General features: G+C 46.9%; 1 protein-coding gene across 2 annotated transcripts in view; it reads left to right on the top strand.

Annotated features, from left to right (window-relative positions):
* Positions 1-21,644, top strand: part of PPP1R16B (protein phosphatase 1 regulatory subunit 16B) — a 119,861-nt gene that overhangs the window by 91,797 nt on the left and 6,420 nt on the right. Inside the window, exons 4-10 of one of the 2 annotated variants that reach the window (XM_010355354.2) lie at positions 501-646; positions 5,507-5,610; positions 7,596-7,720; positions 10,856-10,981; positions 11,903-11,978; positions 12,733-12,862; positions 12,955-13,123. In XM_010355354.2, coding sequence (XP_010353656.1) covers positions 501-646; positions 5,507-5,610; positions 7,596-7,720; positions 10,856-10,981; positions 11,903-11,978; positions 12,733-12,862; positions 12,955-13,123 — 876 coding nt within the window. The remainder of the gene's footprint in view (positions 1-500; positions 647-5,506; positions 5,611-7,595; positions 7,721-10,855; positions 10,982-11,902; positions 11,979-12,732; positions 12,863-12,954; positions 13,124-21,644) is intronic. The other variant, XM_030914829.1, reaches the window with a different exon arrangement.

Here is a 21,644-nt window from a genome sequence, read left to right on the forward strand (position 1 = left end):
TATGATCTTGAAACCACTTTGGAGGCCACTGCCGGGAAAGGGGACACCCCCCGCCCCCCGCCCCGCAACACACACACCCCTGCCTCAACCCAAGCAATCCTGCTTGGATTTACTGGTCATCTAAGTGAGTGTTCTCCATACAATTTTGTTTGGAGAGAGCCTTCTGGGATTAAAAAAACGTTTTAAAACCTCATTCAAAATTTTGTTCCATTTCACTGATACTTGCAAAGCACGTTATAGCTGATAGAGTGTTTTTTACCTGTATATTTTTATCTTATATATTATTTACTTCATTTTTACTCACAAGGAGACTGAGGCCCAGAGAGGTTAAGTTGCTTGCTCAAGGTCAAGGGCAATGCTTACAGTGTAAACATCATGGAGCTGGATTCAAACTTAGGCCTTCCACAGTCTTCCTCATGGCCTCCAGGGGGGACCTGGCATGTCCTGACCAGGGCCCAGGGTCCTGCCTGGAGATGACTCTGCCTCTGTGTCCCTCCCAGTGCTGCATCGACAACTTTGAGGAAATTGTCAAGCTGCTCCTCTCCCATGGTGCCAACGTGAACGCCAAGGACAACGAGCTGTGGACACCCCTCCATGCTGCAGCCACGTGCGGCCACATCAACCTGGTGAAGATCCTCGTTCAGTAGTACGTGCCCCTCTCTGCCCCAGAGCAGCCTCCTTCCACCTCTTGTCTTTTTCCAACTTCCTTCTTTCTCCCCTCACTTCCTCCCTTCCTTCTTTCTTCCCTCCCTCCCTCCGTTCTTCCTTCTTCCCTCCCTTCCTCCCTTCCTTCTTTCTTCCCTCCCTCCATTTCTTCTTTCTTCCCTCTCTTCCTTCCTCCCTTCTTTTTTCCTTCCCTCCCTCCCTTTCCTTTTTCTTCCCTCACTTCCTCCCTTCCTTCTTTCTTCCCTCTCTTCCTTTTTTCTTCTCTCCCTTCCTCCCTTCCTTCTTCCCTCCCTTCCTCCCTTTCTTCTTTCTTCCCTCCCTTCCTCCCTTTCTTCTTTCTTCCCCCCTTCCTCCTTTCCTTCTTTTGTCCCTCCATCTCTCCCTTCCTTTCTTTTCCCTACCTGCCTCCCTCCCTTTCTCCCTCCCTTCCTTTCTTCTTTCTTCCCTTCCTCCTTCCCTCCTTTTTTGCTTTTCTTTCTTCCTCTCCTCTTTTTTTCTCTCTCTCTGTCACTCTTTCTAGTCACTTTAGTGCTTGTCACTTTCTTTCTCCTCACATCCTCTCTTCATCTCTCTCTCTCTCTCTCTCTCTCTCTCTCTCTATCTGCTTCTACCTCTTGCCCTCTCCTCCCCTCAGTTCCCCCTTACTCTCCCCATCTTTGTGTGCCTGTTATTTTCTTCTTCTATCTCTGTCTGCTCTGTCTGTCCTTCACTCTTTTTTTCCAGTCTCTTTTTATTTTCTCTCTTCTCCTTTCATGCTCTCTTTCTCCCCAATTTTTTTTAGTGATAAAACACATATAACATAAAATACCGTCTTACCCATTTTAAGTGTGCAGGTTAGTGGTGTTAAGTACATTCATACTGTTGTGCAGCCATCACCCCCTCCATCTTCAGAACGACTTTCATCTTGCAAAACTGAAACTCTGTACCTATTAAACAGTAATTCCCATTCCCTGTCCACCCCTGGTTCCTGGCAACCACCATTCTACTTTCTGTCTCTATGAATTTGACTACCGTAAGCACTTTATAGAAGTGGATTTGGAAAGGCCGGATGCGGTAGTTCACGCCTGTCATCTCAGCAATTTGGGAGGCTGAGGCGGGCGGATCACCTGAGGTCGGGAGTTCGAGACCAGCCTGACCAACATGGTGAAGTCCCATCTCTACTAAAAATACAAAATTAGCTGAGTATGGTGGCACATGCCTGTAATCCCAGCTACTTGGCAGGCCGAGGCAGGAGAATCACTTGAACCCAGGAGGTGGAGGTTGCAATGAGCTGAGATCACACCATTGCACTCCAGCTTGGGCAACAAGAGCAAGACTCCACCTCAAAAAATAAATAAATAAATAAATAGTGGATTCAGCTGGGCATAGTGGCTCACGTCTGTAATCCCAGCTACTCGGGAGGCTGAGGCAGGAGAATCGCTTGAATCCAGGAGACTGAGGTTGCAGTGAGCCGAGATTGTACCACTGCAATCTAGCCTGGGTGATGGAGTGAATGAGACTCCATCTCAAAAAAACAAGAAGTAAATTCGTACAGTATTTGTCTATTTTGACTGGCATATTTCACTTAGCATAATGTCCTCAAGGTTCATCTATGTTGTAGTATGTGTCAGAATTTCCTTCCTTTTTAAGGCTGAATGTACTCCATTGTATGTCTATACCATGTTTCACTTATGCATCCATTCGTTGATGGACACCTGGGTTGCCTCCATGTTTTAGTTATTGTGAATCATGCTGTGATGAATATGGGTGTACAAATATCTCTTGAAACCCTGATTCCAGTTCCTTTGGTTATACACCCAGAAGTGGAATTGCTGGATCGTATGGTAATGCTATTTTAAATTTTTTAAGGAGCTGCTATACTGTTTTCCACAACATTTTACATTCCCACCAACAATACACAAGGGTTCTAGTTTATCCACATCCTCGCCAACACATATTATTTTCTGCTTTTTCTTTTTTGTTATTAGCCATACTAGTAGGTGTGAGGTGGTCTCTCACTGTGGTTTTGATTTGTATTTGTCTATTGATGAGTGATGTTGAGCATCTTTTCATGTGCCCATTGTCCATCTGTATATCTTCTTTGGAGAAATGTCTGTTCAAGTCCTTTGTCCATGTTTGAATTGGGTTGGGTTTTTGTCATTGAATTTTAGGATTTCTCTATGTATTCTGAAGATGAATCCCTTATCATATAGATGTAATGTTTTCTTCCATTCTATGGGTTGTCTTTTTAACTCTGTTGGTTGTGGCTTTTGCTGCACAAAATTTTTAAATTTTCACAAAGTCCAATTTATCTACTTTTCCTTTTGTTGCCTGTGCCTTTGATGTCATATCTAAGAAATCACCGCCAAATCCACTGTCGTGGAGCTTTTGTTCTCTGTTTTCTCCTAAGAGTTTTATAGTTTTAAGTCTTTCATTTAGGTCATGGATCCAGTTTGAATTAAATCTTATATGTGATATTGGGTAAGGACCTACTTCGTTCTTTTGCATATGGATATCCAATTTTCCTACACTATCTGTTGGAAAGATGGTTGGTCTTTTCTCCATTGAATGGCCTTGGTACCCTATCTAAAATCATGTAACTGTATATGTGAGGGTTTGTTTCTGCACTCTATTCTATTTTATTGGTCTGTATATTTGTCTTTATGCCAGTCCCACACTGTTTTGATGCTAGAGTTTTGGAGTTTGTTTTGAAATCAGGAAATGTGAATCCATCAGCTTCGTTCTTCTTTTTCAGGGTTGTATTGGCTATTCAGGTTCCTTGAGATTCCCTATGAATTTTAGAATAAGCTATTCTAGTCTGCAAAAAACATCACTGGAGAGCTGGGCACTGTGGCTGACACCTGTAATCCCAGCACTTTGGGAGGCCGAGGTGGGCAGACCACTTGAGGCCAGGAGTTCGAGACCAGCCTGGCCAACATAATGAAACCCTGTGTCTCCTAAAAATTAAAAAATTAGCTGGGCGTGGTGGTGCATGCCTGTAATCCCAGCTACTCAGGAGGCTGAGGCAGGAGAATTGCTTGAACCCGGGAGGCAGAGGTTGCAGTGAGCTGAGTTCAAGCCACTACATACCAGCCTGGGTGATGGAGCAAGACTTTGTCTCAAAACAACAACAACAACAAAAATCATTGTGATTCTTAAAAGTAATAGCAAGAACCACAATTACTTTTGCACCAACCTAAATAATAATTGGTATTACCCAGAGTTGGGCACTGGGCACATAGGGATGCAGAAGTCCTGGGGAGCCAGGAAGAAAGCCAGGGGGTTTAAGTACCAGAATTGAGACAGAGCCAGACCAGGGGACTGATCATCTGAGGGCAGGGAGTCAGAGAGAGTGGCCAAGGGCAGGTAGCCTTTTGCACTGGTCTTGGCAGAGCAGCAGGAGCCCATCATTGGCTCCCGCGGGGATGGAGATGACAGTACTGCTGCCCCAGCTCAGAGAGCTGGATGAACTTGCTCTGAGGCGTACAAGAGCTCAGGGAAGTCAGAGTGGAGTGCTGTGAGGCCACAGGACTGGATGGTGGCCCATGCCTACATCTCTGATGGGAACCTGAGTATGGTTAATTCTACTAGGAGCTTCAGGCAGTCACAGCCTGATCAGTGATGGTGCCAAGAGGACAAGGAAAGTGGTGCCAGCCTGGGTCAGTGGGTCCCAAAGCTGATCGGTATTACAATCACCTGGGGCATGGGTTTAAAACACAGATTCCCATGCCCTAACCCAAGGACTTTTTCAGGAGGGCTGGAGTGAAGCCCACCCAAGATGCTTCATTTTATTCCCATGGTCCGCAGACAGGGCGTCCAAGGCCATTCTTAGGAACCACTGGCCCAAAGGGCAAATTCTTCCGGGGAGTCCCAAGTCTCTGTTCTTCTACCTCTGTCCTATCAGCCTTTTAAGTAGGGACTTGGAGGAGGTGGAATGTAACTGAGGATGTTTCTGCATATGGGCAAAAAATGAAATAGAACATGGAGAAGTAAAAAGAACTAATATGAGAGGTTTAAGTCTGGACTCCACTGTATCCAAGCTGTGTGACCTTAGACAAGTGACCTAACCTGTCTGAGTCTTTTTTTTTTTTTTAGACCGAGTCTTGCTCTGTCGCCTAGGCTGGAGTACAGTGGCGTGATCTTGGCTCACTGCAACCTCTGTCTCCCGGGTTCAAGCAATTCTTATGCCTCAGCCTCCTGAATAGCTGGGATTACAGGCTCCCACCACCACACTCCGTTAATTTTTGTATTTTTAGTAGAGACAGGGTTTCACTATGTTGGCTAGGCTGGTCTCGAACTCCTGACCTCAGATGATCTGTCCTCCTCAGCCTCCCAAAGTGCTGGGATTACAGGCGTGAGCCACTGTGCCCAGTCATGTCTGAGTCTTTGTTTCCCCTTGCGTGAGATGGGGCCAACAATATTAACCTGAGCTATTATGAGGGTTAAATAAAAGGATGCCTGCAAAAGGGGCTTAGATCAGGCTTGGCTCTAAGCAAGTGCCTGGTAAGTGGTGTTGCTGCCATTCATGCAATTTTTATTATTGTCACCAGGAGGACTTTTATATCTGTCCCTAAGTCCCTGTCTGCTGGTTCAACAGAGTGAAAGGCTTAGGGAGGTCTCCTGGGATAGCTGTCCTGGGACTTTGGTCTCTTCCCACCTAGGGCCCTGGGATCCTGCAGCCGTCGTGCTCTTGGACTGTGTGTCAGGCAGATCCAAACATCATCTTGCTGGGGTACACCTTGGTAGGGTTTTGAGTGCCGGGTTGTACAGTAGGATTGCAGGTGAGAGGCCAGAGGGCAGAGGCAGCTAGACCAACCCTAGCCACACCTACTTGGCCCTCACCCTGCCTCTTTCTCTGCAGTGGGGCCGACTTGCTTGCTGTCAACTCGGATGGGAACATGCCATATGACCTCTGCGAGGATGAACCCACCCTGGATGTCATCGAGACCTGCATGGCATACCAGGGTAAGGGAGGGCAGCCTGCTCTGAAGTGAGCATAGCACAGAGTTTCAGAGAGCGTCTCTTAAATCAGTGCAGGCAAACAGATTAGCTACTCATCGGCCTGCCTTGTGCGCCACGCTCGGTGAATAGGATGGGTCCTCATTCGTATCCTTATCTGTGTGATTATCAAGAGCAGGACGTGAGAGGACCCTGGAAAATGTGCTGCGCAGAAGGGAGGTATTGATCTCATTTGTGTCACCCACACACGCAGATGGCCGCAGCTGGCCTTGTCTTCATCAGCTGTGACAATTTGATTTAATAAACATTCACCGTAAAGATATATTTCTATGCGGGACAATAATAAAGTCAAGAACACTGGAGGGTGCCTGCTCTGTGCCAGGCACCACACTGGCTGCCAGGGGCCCAGATAAACAAGATGTGGGCTGTTCTTAACTCACAAATGAGGTTCAGAGAGGAAACAAATGCAGCAATGAGAGACCTGTGTGCCCCCAGCACCCCACAGACAGGCCTCTGAAATGCCACCTCCTTGGAAATATGTCACACACCCCAGATCCTCAGCTGCAGCTGCAGTCCTGCTCTGGCCCTGCCCTTGTGTCCCCCACAGAGCCACAGTAACCATGATTGAATCTCCTGTTCCCTGCCCCCAGCTCTTCCTGTTCATCTCCCATAGAGGTTCTTAACCATTTTTTGTGCCAATCTGGTGACTCTATGGACCCCTTCTCAGAATAATGTTTTTATTTTTTTGAGATGGAGTCTTGCTGTGTCCCCCAGGCTGGTGTGCAATGGCACAATCTCGGCTCACTGCAACCTCTGCCTCCCAGGTTCAAGTGATTCACTTGCCTCAGCCTCCCAAGTAGCTGGGATTACAGACGTGCACCATCATGCCCAGCTAATTTTTGTATTTTTAGTAGAGCAGGGTTTCACCATGTTGGCCAGGCTGGTCTCAAACTCCTGACCTCAGGTGATCTGCCTGCCTCAGCCTCCCAAAGTGTTGAGATTACAGGCATGAGCCCCCACGCCTGGCCGGAATACTGTTTTTAAATGCAGTTATAAAATTATAGGATTATAAAGGAAGCCAATTATATTAAAACATAACTACCAAAATATTTTTCAATGTGTTAGATAGAAACTTCATTAATTCATTAAACAATAAGATAACAGGATATGAAAATAGCTATAGTATCTGTTGGTAACAAAGTCACAAGCACTGCTAGCACTACTGTGGGTTTTGCTTACATTCTAATGGTAGGGAATGCTAAATTTCATTTAAAGCTTAGTCAAAATAAACGTGTGATTTTATTTCCTCCTTTTGTAGACCTCTCCTGAATTCGATCGAAGAGTGCTTGGTCTAATGCATCTTTTTACGGAGCATGTCATCCTCTCCTTAAATACTATTCGTAGCTGTCAGTAACACGCTTTTAAGACAGGAATGGGATTCGGGCTATACAATGTCTCTCTGCGCCCCCTACCTTAACTGACTCAGCTCTCCACTTGAAAGTAATACATTCATTTATTCAGTCGTTCTGCAACTAAAATTGATTGAGCATTGTGCCAGGTGCTACAGCCACAACTGTGGTTGAGACGAAGGAAACTAACAGAGACCCTGGTCAGATAGGGCGGTCAGTAGAGGCCAGCTTGGGAGATGATCCAGTCCAGGACCTAAAGAACAAGACAGAGGCAGCCATCTGAGCAGTTGGAGGTGTGTAGCTGGATGGTAGGGACTTTCAAGTAGAAGAACAGCATATGCAAAGCAGCTGACATGAATCCAGTGCCTAGTGGGTGCCAGGCAGGAATGCCCTTGCTTTGTGGGCCAGTGCATGGTGTCTATGCTCATCAGGCCTGAAGACAATGATCTATGGGCATGTCTGCATGCCCCCTTGACTGGCGTACCCTAGGGTACAATAACCATGCCTCCTCGTCTGCCTTCCCCTCCCCTCTGGGGTCCTAGGCCTGAGGGTGCTAAATAAATCCCCTCTTTCCCACTGCAGGCATCACCCAAGAGAAAATCAATGAGATGCGGGCAGCTCCTGAGCAGCAGATGATTGCGGACATCCACTGCATGATTGCAGCAGGCCAGGACCTGGACTGGATAGATGCCCAGGGTGCCACACTGGTGAGGAGATGGGCCAGTGCCAAAACCAAGACCAGCTAGGTCCAAAGTGGGCCAGCATCTGGTGGGAACCAACCCTGTACCCTTGGGGCCTGTCTGTGACCTTGGACCTCCTCAAGAATCCTTTTGGGCCAGGATTGCCCCTGGATAGGGAAGGTCAGCAGAGCAGGGCTCAGCCTCTTTGAGAACCTGGCCTGTCTCTGGGCTGAGCTTGGTGGCTCACACCTGTAGTCCCAGCTACTTGGGAGGCTGAGGGAGGATCACATGCGCCCGGGAATTTGAGTTTGAGCTGTGATTGCACCAGTGCACTCTAGCCTGGGTGACAGAGCAAGACTTTGTCTTTAATAAACGAACAAACAAAAAAGAATCTGGCCACTCTCAAGTGGGGCTTGGAGTTAGGAGCATGGGTGGGAGGCCTGGCTCCCACCTGTTCACCACCTGCTCTGTCTCCAAGATACTCCTTCACCCAAGGCTTCAGGTGTCCATCTTAAGCTCCTTATTTCCCTCTCCTCTAATGACCTCCTCCATTAAGGACGGGTGTCACCATTCACCCACTCACCCATGCTTTCTTGGTTTGCACTGTCCATTCCTCTGCCTTAGTGTCTCCTCTGCCACCCTAGCACCCTACTGCCTTGCCTCATCAGCTCCCCTGTTATTACTGCAATAGTCTGTCCTTTGGGTTTCCTGACTTCCATCCATCCATCCATCCAACCATCCATCCATCCATCCATCCATCCATCCATCCATCCATCCATCCAGTCAACACACAGTTATGAGCATCTCCTCTGTGCCACATACTTTACTAGACCCTGGAGACAGAACAATGGGACCTTCTTCTCTCTCAAGTTTGCCTGGTTAACTCCACTCATCCTTGCAGCTCAAGTGTCAATGACTTAGGAAAACCTCCCTGGCCACTCCTCATAGGCTCTCAAAGCACACTGCAGCCTAATATTGGGAGGTCTACTTCTGCAGCCTGTAAATCAAAATTCAGAGCATGGCTGTGGCAGCCTACCCCCCGATTGGGGGGCGGGTGCCCTGTCCCAGGCTTAGGTTCCTGCTGGTCATAAGCACTTAGCAGTCTCGGGATCTCAAGCTCACTAGGTAGTGCTCAGCAGTACCAGGTATCCTCACTACCCCTCAGGCCTGTCCTGGCAGCCTAGGTGTGATAAGTGGGCTTCTTCCACCTGCTTCCTGAGCTCTCACATCTGTTTTGTGCCCATTCCTATTACTTGGGTCCCTGCTTGGATTACCTGCTCAGCCTAGCACTCAAGAATGGGGTCGGGTAGGAGGACTGACTGTTTCTGTCTGAAGTCAAGGTCAGGCTGCACTAGGGCATTACCCACTCTCATTGCAGCTCTACTGGGGCTGTGACTGGATCTTCAAGATACAGGGATCTTCTCTTCCTGGGCTGGGGCTGGCCTCAGGGTGGCCCCACCCCCATGGACCAGGCATATACTAGGTCTCGGGTCTTCCCAATAAAGTGGAGATCATAGTGCCTTCCTCATCTTCCTCACAGTGTTGTTGGGAGCATTAAATGAGATTCTGTGTGAAAGTGCCTAGCACAGTCTGTAAATTCTCAATATATGTTAGCAATGACTATTATTTTTACTAACAATGACACTATTCCACTCATACCTTTTAATTTCCAGCCAAGTAGTGAGGTTTGTAATGTCGTACTGGCCAGCAGGTATCATTCTCTACAACTGGCAAGAATCAAACATTTATAAATCAGATAATTATACTAATTTTCATGTCATACCCTTGCTTTTTCAAGTTGGAAAACAAAACAAAGCAAAAAACAAAGAAACAAAAACCCTCCACTGACCAGAGCTTTAAGCAACCTTCTCCCAGGATGAGGTAGCATCTGACCATCAGGGGTGTGTTCGGAAGGATCACTTCCTGAGGCCATGCCTTCTTTGTCCCACTGACTCTCTGGCCCCAGACCTCAGGTCTGCTGAGGCTCTCTGACTTCCTCCCAGCCAGTCTTCTGCTGGCCGCCTTGGACTCTCACTTCTGTCTCTCATCTTGGCTGGACAGTTGATGTCTTTCTGCCTTATTTCCTTCTCCCTCATTCATTCTCATGGTCATCACTTAGGGCTCTCTAAGAATTTGAATCCCTTACTGAGTGTTCATTATGGGCTAAGCACTTCATGTATTTTGGGGGCAGATTGAACAAGCATGACAACTGAGGTCTGCCAGGCAGTGGCCATGACTGAAGGCCTTGAATGGGATCACAGTCCCTTATTGGATGTATTATCTATTGCTGCATGACAAACTACCCCACAATGTAGCATCTTAAAACAATAATAAATATTTATTGTCTCATATGGTTTCTTTGGGTCAGAGAGTTAGGAACAGCTTAACTGGGTGGCTCTGGCTTGGTGGCTGTCATGATACTGCAATCAAGATGTTGCAATATTGTTGAGACTACTGGGGCTGCAGTCTCATCTGAAGGCTTGACTGGTGCTGCAGGATCCACTTCCAAGGTGGCTTACTCACATGGCTGGCAAGTTAGTGCTGGCTGTTGGCAGAAGGCCTCAGTTTCTCACCTCTCCTTGAGGCTTAGGACCTCTCCTTGAGGCTTCTAGAGCATCCTCACAACATAGTGGCTGCCTCCTTCTAGAGTAATTGATCCAAGACAATGTAAAGTAGAAGCAGCAATGCCTTTTATGCCCTAGCCTCAGAAATCACACATCGTCACTCTCTTCACAATATCCTATTTGTTAGAAGTGAGTCACTCAATCTGGCCCACATTCAAGGTGAGAACAGTCAGGCTCCATCTTCTAAAGGAAGATGTGTCAAATAGTTTGTAGACATATTTAAAAATCACCATATTGAACCTCAGAGACCCCTTCTTCAGGGCTCAGTGCACAGTAGGGGCTCAGTAAATGCTGTTGCTTTAACCACATGGATGCTAAGACCAACCACATGGGAGAAGAATTCAGCTCTCTACCTTTCCTTCTAGGTCCATATTTCAGACTTAATAATCCTCTGCAATGTGACTGGTATTTCCATCTCATTCTATTCCATTCTATTGGCCCCAAGGATGCTGTGGGACTTGGGTGGGGGTGAGGGCTAGCCTACCTTCAATGTGGGGCTGATCCCCTAGGGAATGCTTACTTCTTTCCTCTTCTCCAGCTGCACATAGCTGGAGCCAATGGATACCTGAGGGCAGCTGAGCTCCTCCTGGATCATGGAGTGCGTGTGGATGTGAAGGACTGGGATGGCTGGGAGCCCCTGCACGCAGCTGCCTTCTGGGGACAGGTAGTTCTCACCCATAGGGCTGTGGGGGAAGCCGGCACAGGGCTAACCTGCTAACATCAAGTTTTTTGGGCTGGCAATTGGTTTCAAAGAACATAAGACTTTAAGGCTTAAGGTGTTGACTATAGCTCATATGTGGGATATGAAAAGGCCTAGGGAGTTTGCAAAAACATTGGACAAGACAAGTTGTGTTCTTTTTTTTAATTATTATTATTCTTTTTTTAAATTTTTTGAGCCGGAGTCTTGCTCTGTTGCTCAGGCTGGTAGAGTACAGTGACGCAATCTCAGCTCACTGCAACCTCCGTTTCCTGGGTTCAAGCAATTCTCCTGCCTCAGCCTCCTGAGTAGCTGGGATTACAGGCATGTGCTACCATGCCCAGCTAAATTTTTTGTATTTGTAGTAGAGACGGAGTTTCACCATGTTGGTCAGGCTGGTCTCAAACTCCTGACCTCAGGTGATCTGCCCGCCTCAACCTCCCAAAGTGCTGGAATTACAGGCGTGAGCCACCATGCCCGGCTGACAAGTTGTGTTCTAATAGGATGGTAATCAAATTTGCCAGATAAGAAAATTTCCAGCATTTTTGCTTCCAGTAGTTTCTCCAAACTCCCAGAGTTTTCTCCAGACACAAAACTCTGATTGTCCCTTACACCTAGTCCCTCCTTAGATACCTGCCAGCTCTAGAGTTACAGCCAACTCTTTCTTCTCCCTCTTCTTGGTGTGGCCCAGGCATGTGGAGGAGGAGCTAAGATCATTGCATCTGTCTGGATTCCCCCCATGGCTCTAGCATGCAGGCCTTCCCTGGAAATCAACTTTGTCCCACCATTCTTTGGGTCACATCCTAAGAGGCCTTGGGCACTCTCTCCACCTCCTAGGCTTTCTGAGCTCTGGGCAGGGGGACACGTGAGCTTCTTCCTGTGTTTCAGATGCAGATGGCAGAGCTTTTGGTGTCCCATGGAGCTAGTCTCAGTGCAAGGACATCCATGGATGAGATGCCAATAGGTAAGTCCAGCACAACAGCTGGTGTGCACAAATAGACAGTTATCAATTTTTTGATGGGTAGAGGGAGAATAGATAAATATATGGTTGTATAGACTGATGGATTGGTGTACAGATAGATAGATGGATTAATTAATGGATGGTAGATGAATGGACAGACGGACAGATGAAGGGATAGATGGATAAATGGATAAATGGATGGATGAGAGGGGTACATGGGTAGATATTATGAGGTATGGTTGACTGGATGGGTGGGTGGGTGGATGGATGGATGAACAGATAGAAGAATAAGTGGATGAGTGGGTAAAGGATGAATCTGAATAGATGGCTCAGTCAGCAGTGGGTAGATAGATAGATAAAGGGGTTAAGTAGAATACATGGGAGTATATAGCTTTCTTAGCATCTTTGCATAATTTATTGCTTGGGCTATGTGGGGTACCTGCTTGTTTCCCTCACTACTTCTCCTGTCAGTGAAGACTTGAGGACTCTTCTTGGAAACTATCAAAGAGGAATATTAATCCCTCGGTCATAGCTGGGAACCTTAGGAATTGTGACTGTGCCCAGAACCTGGGTTTCCCATTCTTATAGTCCTCTAAGGTTTGGGTTGCAGCCCAGGAACTTAGGCTGGCATTGTTTTCTTCCCTCCCTGCATGCCCCAAAAGATGCTTGGAGTTTTCATTGGGTTGGGGTGTGGAGCACCCTCTTGGGCCACAGGTCCTGGCCCTGTCCCCCACAACAGACTCCTCTGCCCCTTCAGACCTGTGCGAGGAGGAAGAGTTCAAGGTCCTGCTGCTGGAGCTAAAACACAAGCATGACGTGATCATGAAGTCACAGCTGAGGCACAAGTCATCCTTGAGCCGGAGGACATCTAGCGCAGGCAGCCGTGGGTGAGTCCAGGGCAGGGCAGCCAAGGGTCCCTGTGCGTGCTTCTGCCTGTGGCGCCTGGGTGCAGCCTCCAGCACCCACTTTGTCCTCTCAGGAAGGTGGTGCGTCGAGCCAGCCTGTCGGACAGGACCAACCTGTACAGAAAGGAGTATGAGGGAGAGGCCATCCTGTGGCAGCAGCGGAGTGCAGCCGAGGATCAGCGGACCTCCACCTACAACGGGGACATCAGGGAGACCAGGACAGACCAAGAGAATAAGGACCCTGTGAGTGGCCTCGCACCCTGCCCCAGTATCAGCCACTGCAACGGGAGAACAGGGCCCAGCCTGGCCTTGCCTCTTCAACTGAGAGCCTTCAGAGGGAAGTAGCCAGGCACTGCTCTTAAACTAGCATATCCAGTCTGATGGTGGTGGCTACTGTAGTTAAACCAGCAGTTTCAGTCCGATGCTCGTGGCTGCTGTAGTTAAAGAGGTGATCAGGGAGCGTGTTAGAGGCTAAGCTGGGTGCTTTGGCACACAGGTGGGTCTCCTGACAGGGGTGAGTGTCTGCTATGTGCCTCGCTGTGCTCCAGCACACCTAGCAGTAGGCTTCCCAGAAGAGAGCTTCAATAGGATAGTCACCCAGGAGCTCAGGGCGCTACAACTTCTTTTTCAGGAAATATAACAAAATATTGAGAATTATGTTTATCAAAACATGTTTTTTGAAAAATGGAGTAGGATCCTAGCAGGACCTCTGAGAAGCCTGCTCCTGTAGCAGCCAATGGTCCTTTAAGCTTTAAGCTGCTTTCCTAAGGGAACACACATTCGTTTCTGGTGGTTGCTTTGAGAAATTATCACAAACTGGATGGCTTAACATGGTGGAAATTTATTCTGTCTCCGTTCTGAAGGCCAGAAGTCTAAAATCGAGGTGACACCAGCGTTGGTTCCCTCTGGGGGCTCTCAAGGGGATTCTGTTTCATAGCTCTGTGAGCTTCTGGTGGCTCGGGCATTCTTTGGCTTTTGCTAGCACGATTCTAGTCTCTGCTTCTATCTCCACATGACATTCTTCTTTGTGTGTGTGTGTATTTTCTCTTTTTATTTTTATTTTATTGAATTTTTTTTTTTTTTTTTTTTTGAGACAGGGTCTTGCTCTGTCACTCAGGCAGTGGCATGATTATAGATCACTGAAGACTCCAACTCATGGGCTTAAGCAATCCTCCCACCTCAGCCTCCCAAGTAGCTGGGACTATAGGCGGGGGCTATCACACCTGGCTAATTTTTAAATTTCTTGTAGAGATGAGGTCTTGCTATGTTGCCCAGGCTGGTCTCCAACTTAGCCTCAAGCAATCCTCCCACCTTGGCTTCCCAAAGTACCGAGATTACAGGTTCGAGCCACTGTACCTAGCCTGTTTTCTCCTCTTATAAGGACACCAGTCCTTGGATTGGAGCCCATGCCAATCCAGTATGACCTAATCTTAATTTAATTTATTACACCTACAAATACCTATTTCCAGATAAAGTCACATTTGGAGGTTCCAGGTAGACATGAATTTTTGAGGGACACTACTTAACCCAGAACCAACACACTCAGCATGGCTGCTTTCTTGCTGAGTGGAGTGAACAAGTTTGGGGCTGGAGTGGAATTGCTGAGGACGAGGGAGAAGCTAACTGTACCAGACGTGGTCTGCCATTTTCGTTCTTCCACCACACCATGAACAGATGAAAACATGCCTAGAGAGTTTAGCTTTGGTGGGATGCAGTTGATTAGCTACCCAGCATGCCCACGTGTCTCAGAGGGACCCTGCTTCCCAGCGTGAACAGTGAGGTCACCTACTGCCTGTCTCACCAGGAGGTGTGAAGGTGCCTACCCAAGGGGAGGCCACATCAAAGCCACCAGCTGGTGATGGAGAGGGCACATAGGGAAGCTTTGTTCTACTTGGCCCCTTAGTCTGAGGATTGGTGAGAAAAGAGATGTAGGTGAAGATCAAATCACATTTCAGATGTCTCCCAGCTGTGCTTTATTTATTTTTCCTTTGTGATTGTGGTGTAACTTAAGTATGGTAAAGCAGACAAATCTTTTTTTTTTTTTTTTTTTAAATGATATGAAGCCTTGCTCTGTTACCCAGGCTGGAGTGCAGTGGTGTGATTTCAGCTCACTGCAACCTCTGCCTCACGGGTTCAAGTGATCCTCCTGCCTCAGCCTCCCCAGTAGTTGGGATTACTAGTGCCCACCATGACACTTGGTGGATTTTTGTGTTTTTAGTAGAGATGGGGTTTCACCATGTTGGCTAGGCTTGTCTTGAAGTTCTGACCTCAAGCAATCCGCCCACCTGAACCTCCCAAAGTGCTGGGCTTACAGGTGTGAGCCACCATGCCTGGCCAAGTAGACAAATCTTAAATGAGATTTTCAACAAACTTTTACAAATGTACATACTCAGATGAATTCATAGAGCATTTTCATCATCCATATTCTCTCTCTGTCCTTTCCCCCACTCCAAATGTAGCCACTATCTAACTTTGAGTTCTAAAGATTAGTTTTGTATATGCATATGAATAGACACTGTAGTTTGTTTTCTTTTATGTCTGGCTTTCTTAACATCTGTGAGAGTCACCCACGTTGTGGCATATAGCAGTAGTTCTGTTTGTTTTTTTGTTTTGTTTTGTTTTGTTTTGTTTTGTTTTGTTTGTTGAGACAGGAGTTCACTCTGTTGTCTGGGCTGGAGTGCAGTGGTGTGATCCTAGCTCACTGCAGCCTTGACCTCTTGGGATCAAGTGATCCTCCCACCTCAGCCTCTTGGGTACTGGGACTATAGGTATGCACTAACATGCCTGGCTAATTAAAAATATTTTTTTTTGGCTGGGTGCCGTGGCTCATGCCTGTAATCCCAGACTTTGGAAGGCCAAGGCGGGTAGATCACAAGGTCAAGAGATCAAGACCATCCTAGCCAACATGGTGAAACCCCGTCTCTACTAAAAATACAAAAATTAACCGGGTGTAGTGGTGGGCACGTGTAATCCCAGCTACTCAGGAGGCTGAGGCAGGAGAATTCCTTGAACCCGGGAGGTGGAGGTTGCAGTGAGCCAAGATTGAGCCACCGCACTTCAGCCTGGGGACAGAGTGTGACTTTGTCTCAAAACAAAACACAAAATTTTTTTTAGAGATAGAATCTTGCTATGTTACCCAGGCTGGTCTCAAACACCTGGGCTCAAGTGATCCACGTGCCCCAGTCTCCCTGGCCTCTTTCTGTTTTTGTTTTTTTTTTTTTTGAGATGGAGTCTCGCTCTGTCACCCAGGCTGGAGCACAGTGGCGCGATCTCGGCTCACTGCAAGCTCCACCTTCTGGGTTCACGCCATTCTCCTGCCTCAGCCTCTGGAGTAGCTGGGGCTACAGGCGCCCGCCACCTTGCCCGGCTAATTTTTAATATATATATATTTTTTAGTAGAGACGGGGTTTCACCGTGTTAGCCAGGATGGTCTCGGTCTCCTGACCTCGTGATCCACCTGCCTCGGCCTCCCAAAGTGCTGGGATTACAGGCGTGAGCCGACGCGCCTGGCTGCCTCATTCTTTTTTATTGCTTTCTAGAATTCGGTTGTTTGAATATTAAAATTTACATATCCATTCACCCAAGCTAGAGTGCAGTGGCGTGCTCTCGGCTCACTACAACCTCCACCTTCCAGGTTCAAGCGATTCTCCTGCCTCAGCCTCCTGAGTAGCTGGGAATACAGGTGCGTGCCACCACGCCCGGCTAATTTTTATATTTTTAATGGAGATGAGGTTTCGCCATATTGGCCAGGCTGGTCTTGAATTCCTGACCTCAAATGATCCACCCTCCTCGGCCTCCCAAAGTGTTGGTATTATAGTGAGCCACTGCTCCTGGCCTCCATTCTCCTTTTGGTGGACATTTGGGTTTCTTGTTTCTGGCTACTGTGAATAAAGCTGCTATAAACATTTTTGTGTGTGTCTTTTGGTGGACATAAGCACTATTTTGTGTTGGGAATATACCCAGGAACACAGTGGGAGTCACAGGTAGGCATATGTTTAGCTTTAGTGGATACTACCAAGCAGTTTTCCAAGGTGCTTTGTACCTGTCTGCTTTCCCATGGCAGAGTGTTTCTTGCCAACCCTTGGTATAGTCAGTCTTTTTTTTTTTTTTTTTTTTTTTGATACAGAGTTTCACTCTTGTTGCCCAGGCTGGAGTGCAATGGCGCCATCTCGGCTCACTGCAATCTCTGCCTCCCGGGTTCAAGTGATTCTCCTACCTCAGCCTCCCAAGTAGCTGAGATTACAGGCACCTGCCACCATGCCCAGCTAATTTTTGTGTTTTAGTAGAGATAGGGTTTCACCATGTTAAGGTGGGAATTCTGAAAGCGTGGTGCCCGGAGCAGCAACATCAGCACACCTGGGAACTTGTTAGAAATGCAGATTTTGGCTGGGCACAGTGGCTCCCACCTGTAACCCCAAAACTGAGGGAGGCTGAGGTGGGAGGATCTCCTGAGCCTAGGAGTTACTGGACAACATAGCAAGACCCTATCTCTACCACCCCCACCTAAAAAAAAAAAAACAATTAGGTGAGTGTGGTGGTGTGTAGTCTTTGGTCTCATGAGGCTGAGGCAGGAGGATTGCTTGAGTCGAGGAATTCGAGGCTGCAGTGAGCTATGATAGCACCACTGCACTCCAGCCTGGGTGATGGAGTGAGGCCTGGTCTCTAAAAAAAAACAAAAAGTAAAAATAAATAAATGTAGATTCTCAGGACCCACCCCAGATGTGGCGATACTGCTGCACATAAGAATTTCAGAACCACTTATTTGAGGAATAATTTGTTCAGCCTGACCCCCAAATCACATTTCTTCCAAGGCTGTGGCTGACTTTGGTTCACTGTTTTTTCTTCTTTTTTTTTTTCCCTCTGAGACAGGGTCTCACTCTGTCGCCCAGGCTGGACTGGAGTGCAGTGGCGTGATCTTGGTTCACTGCAGCCTCTGCCTCCCAGATTCAAGCAATTCTCCCACCTCAGCCTCCTGAGTAGCTAGGACTATAGGCACCCACTATCATGCCCAGCTAACTTTTGTGTTTTTTGATAGAAGACGGAATTTCCCCATTTTGGCCAAGCTGGTCTCGAACTCCTGACCTTAAGTGATCTGCCTGCTTTGGCCTCCCAGAGTGCTGGGATGATAGGCGTGAGCCACTGTGCCCCTTGTTTTCTAATCTAATGTTTAAGAAGTAGTATAGACAGACTAAATCAGAATCTCAGGAGTTGGGACCTTGGCATTGTATATGTTTGTTGGTGGTTTTTGTTTGTTTGTTTTGAGATGGAGTCTTGCTCTGTGGCCAGGCTGGAGTGCAGTGACTTGATCTTGGCTCACTGCAGCCTCTGCCTCCCGGGTTCAAGTGATTCTCCTGCCTCAGCCTCCTGAGTAGCTGGGACTACAGGCGCACGCCACCATACCCAGCTAATTTTTGTATTTTTAGTAGAGACAGGGTTTCACCATGCTGGCCAGAATGGTCTCAATCCCTTGACCTCGTGATCTGTCCGCCTCGACCTCCCAAAGTGCTGGGATTACAGGGGTGAGCCATCGAGCCCGGCCATGTCGTTGTTTTTCAAACCTAAAGAGAGACTGTTTTTCAAGTGATTGCAGCAGTAAGTAGATTGCTTCGACCACAGAATTGACAAGGATCTCGGAGGTCAGGGAGAAACGAGTTCGTTTCCTAGGGAGGAAGACAGAGGCTGCAAGGACTGAGGGTGGGGGTGGGACGAGCAGGTGGTGTAATTGGACAGTTGACCAGGAATGTGTGTCCCATGGTCAGTCCATTTCCAGAGGGTCTTCAGGAGAGTTTTTCTGCATTGCAGTGCTTGTTTACCCTCAGGGTGAGTCAAAGTCCAGGATCCTGTGGGGAGGGGAGCAGCTTAACTAAAATTTGGTTAAATCATTTACCGCTGGGCACGTTGGCTCACGCCTGTAATCCCAGCACTTTGAGAGACCCAGGTGGGCGGATCAGATGAGGTCAGGAGTTCGAGACCAGCCTGGCCAGCATGGTGAAACCCTGTCGCTACTAAAAATAGCCAGGTGTGGTGGCAGGTGCCTGAAATCCCAGCTACTTGGGAGCCTGAGGCAGGAGAATCACTTGAACCTGGGAAGCAGAGGTTGCAGTGAGCCAAGATCGCACCACCGCACTGCAGCCTAGGCAACAGAGTGAGACTCTATCTCAAAAAAAAAAAAAAAAAAAATCATTTAGCAAGCATTTAATTTCAGTTGATAAGTTGACAGTTTAGCTAATCATTGCAGAGAAAAAGAATGAGAATTTGGGGAACTGTGTTTGGGTGGTCCTAGGAAAAGGAGGGGTCGTCTGAGCGCTCTGGAAATCCTATGGGGAAGGCTGATTCTGTGCAGTCAGCCATTCCCCAGAACACGAAAGGTGGGGATTTCGTTTAACCTTCCTGTTTTCCAGTATCTCAGTTCACCATTGCCAAGATGATGTGCCTACCACAAAGGGTGTTCTAGGGTCAGTTGTGTTCTTATTTGCATAGGACTCAGCCCATAATTTGTACATCATTAAGCATTAGGCAGATAAATGTATTTAGAAGTTCCCTGCATCATGAGAAAACCTCTTTCATCTAACCCACATCCTTCAGGCCGGAGTTAATTCCTCTTCTTCAGTGCTCTGATTTCTGACACTGGAGATGGATATAGGTGAGTTTTGTTTTGTTTTGTTCAGACGGGGTCTCATTCTGTCACTCAGGCTAGACTGCAGTGGTGCAGATATGGCTCACTACAGCCTCAACCTCCTGGGCTCAAGTGATCCTCCTGCCCAGCCTCCCATGTAGCTGGGACCACAGGCACGCACCACCATGCCCAGCTAATTTTTAAATTTTTTTGTAGCAATGAGGTCTCACTATGTTGCCCAGGCTGGTCTCCAACTCTCAGGCTGATGCCATCCTCCCACCTCAGCCTCCCAAAGTGCTGGGATTACAGGCATGAGCCACTGCACCCAGCAGGGATTTTTTCTTTTTAAACGAATAGATTTTTTTTTTTCAAGCAGTTTTAGAACTCTAGAAAAATGAGTGGAAAGTACAGATATTTCCCATATACACCCCCCTCCACCCTGGTTTCCCCTGTTTTTAACAACTCGCATTAGTGTGGTACATATGTTATCACCAATGAGCCAATATTGATACTTTATTGTGAACTAAAGCCCATAGTTTACGTCAGGTTTGCTCTTTGTGCTGTACCTCCTGTGGGTTTTGACAAATGCATAATGTCATGTGTCCATCATGATAGGGTCACACAGAATGCTCTCGCCAATTGGTTTAAGCGGTTATATTAGACGGCTGAGATTGCGAACAACTGGTTAAAGAGACCAAGTCTGTCCCACTAAACAGCCCCGGTGTTCTACTTATGCTTCCTCCCCAAACCCTAGCAACCACTGATCTTCTACTGTTTCCATAGCCTTGCTTTTCCAAAATGGTATATACTTGGAATTATATAATATGTGATGTTTTCAGATTGGTGTTGTATATGGTTTTTTTTTTTTTTTTTTTTTTTGAGATGGAGTCTCACTCTGTTGCCCAGGCTGGAGCGCAGTGGTACAATCTTGGCTCACTGCAACCTCTGCCTCCTGCTTCAAACAATTATCCTGCCTCAGCCTCCTGAGTAACTGGGATTAGAGGCATGCATCACTGCACCTGTCTAATTTTTGTATTTTTCTTTTAGTAGAGACGAGGTTTCACCATGTTGGCCAGGCAGGTCTTGAACTCCTGACCTCAAGTGATCCATCCACCTCAGCCTCCCAAAGTGCTGGGATTATAAGCGTGAGCCACCGTGCTCGGCCTGTGCATGTTTTTAACGGTCTAGATGATGCCAATGTGCATCCAAGATGGGATCAGTGTCTCAGATCATTGCCACTCTAAACATCAGCAGGAAATTCTTAGAAGTGCCAAATTTCAGGCCCCAACCCTGACCTCTTGAATCAGAATACGGATTTTAACAATATCCCTAGGCAACTCATATGCACATCAAAGTTTGAGAAGCACTAACTAGGACCACCAAGAAACGGTCTCCCCATGACATGGCATCAGTCTGCCTGCATAGTTCAGAAGGAGCCATTAAAAAAAAAAAATAGTGGATTCGGTGGCTCATGCCTGTAATCCCAGTGTTTTGGGAGGCTGAGGTGAGAGGATCATTTGAGACCAGGAGTTCAAGACCAGCCTGTGCAACATAGGGAGGCCCTGACTCTAAAAGAAGAAAGAGAAGAAATACACACTCATAAATGGAAACTGACTATGGAAAGTGTTCTTTGCCTTATCACATATTACCATATATATGTTATTATATATATGTTAGAAAACTAGATTATATGTATATCTTCGACATCTTTCCATGCCAGCTCATGGAGACTTCGTTCATTCTTTTTATAAGCTACAGAGCATTCCAATAGAAGTACTGGCCACAATTTCCTGCTTGCCCAATGATGACTTTCAGGCTTTGCACTAATGAGAGAGAAAATCTGGGAAATAGGCTTGCTGGTGCAAAGTATACAATCTTTTCTAAAAAAAATTATCATTATTATTATTATTTTTTTTTACTGAAGCGCTGGGGAGAGAAGAAAGGAAAAAAAGAAAAAAAAATTTCACTGAAGGATGATGCAAAATTGTCCATCAAAGAGACTAGCAATTTACATTCTCACTCATTTCCCTATACCCCTGCCAACACTGAGTAATAACACACTTTAAACATATTTGTCAATGTGATATCTAAAAGTGATATTTTGTTGTTTTAATTTTTATATTATTAACGATGTGTGAGGATGAATAC

This window comes from Rhinopithecus roxellana, chromosome 13 (assembly GCF_007565055.1).
Source record: "Rhinopithecus roxellana isolate Shanxi Qingling chromosome 13, ASM756505v1, whole genome shotgun sequence".
In the NCBI taxonomy this organism is placed as follows: domain Eukaryota; kingdom Metazoa; phylum Chordata; class Mammalia; order Primates; family Cercopithecidae; genus Rhinopithecus; species Rhinopithecus roxellana.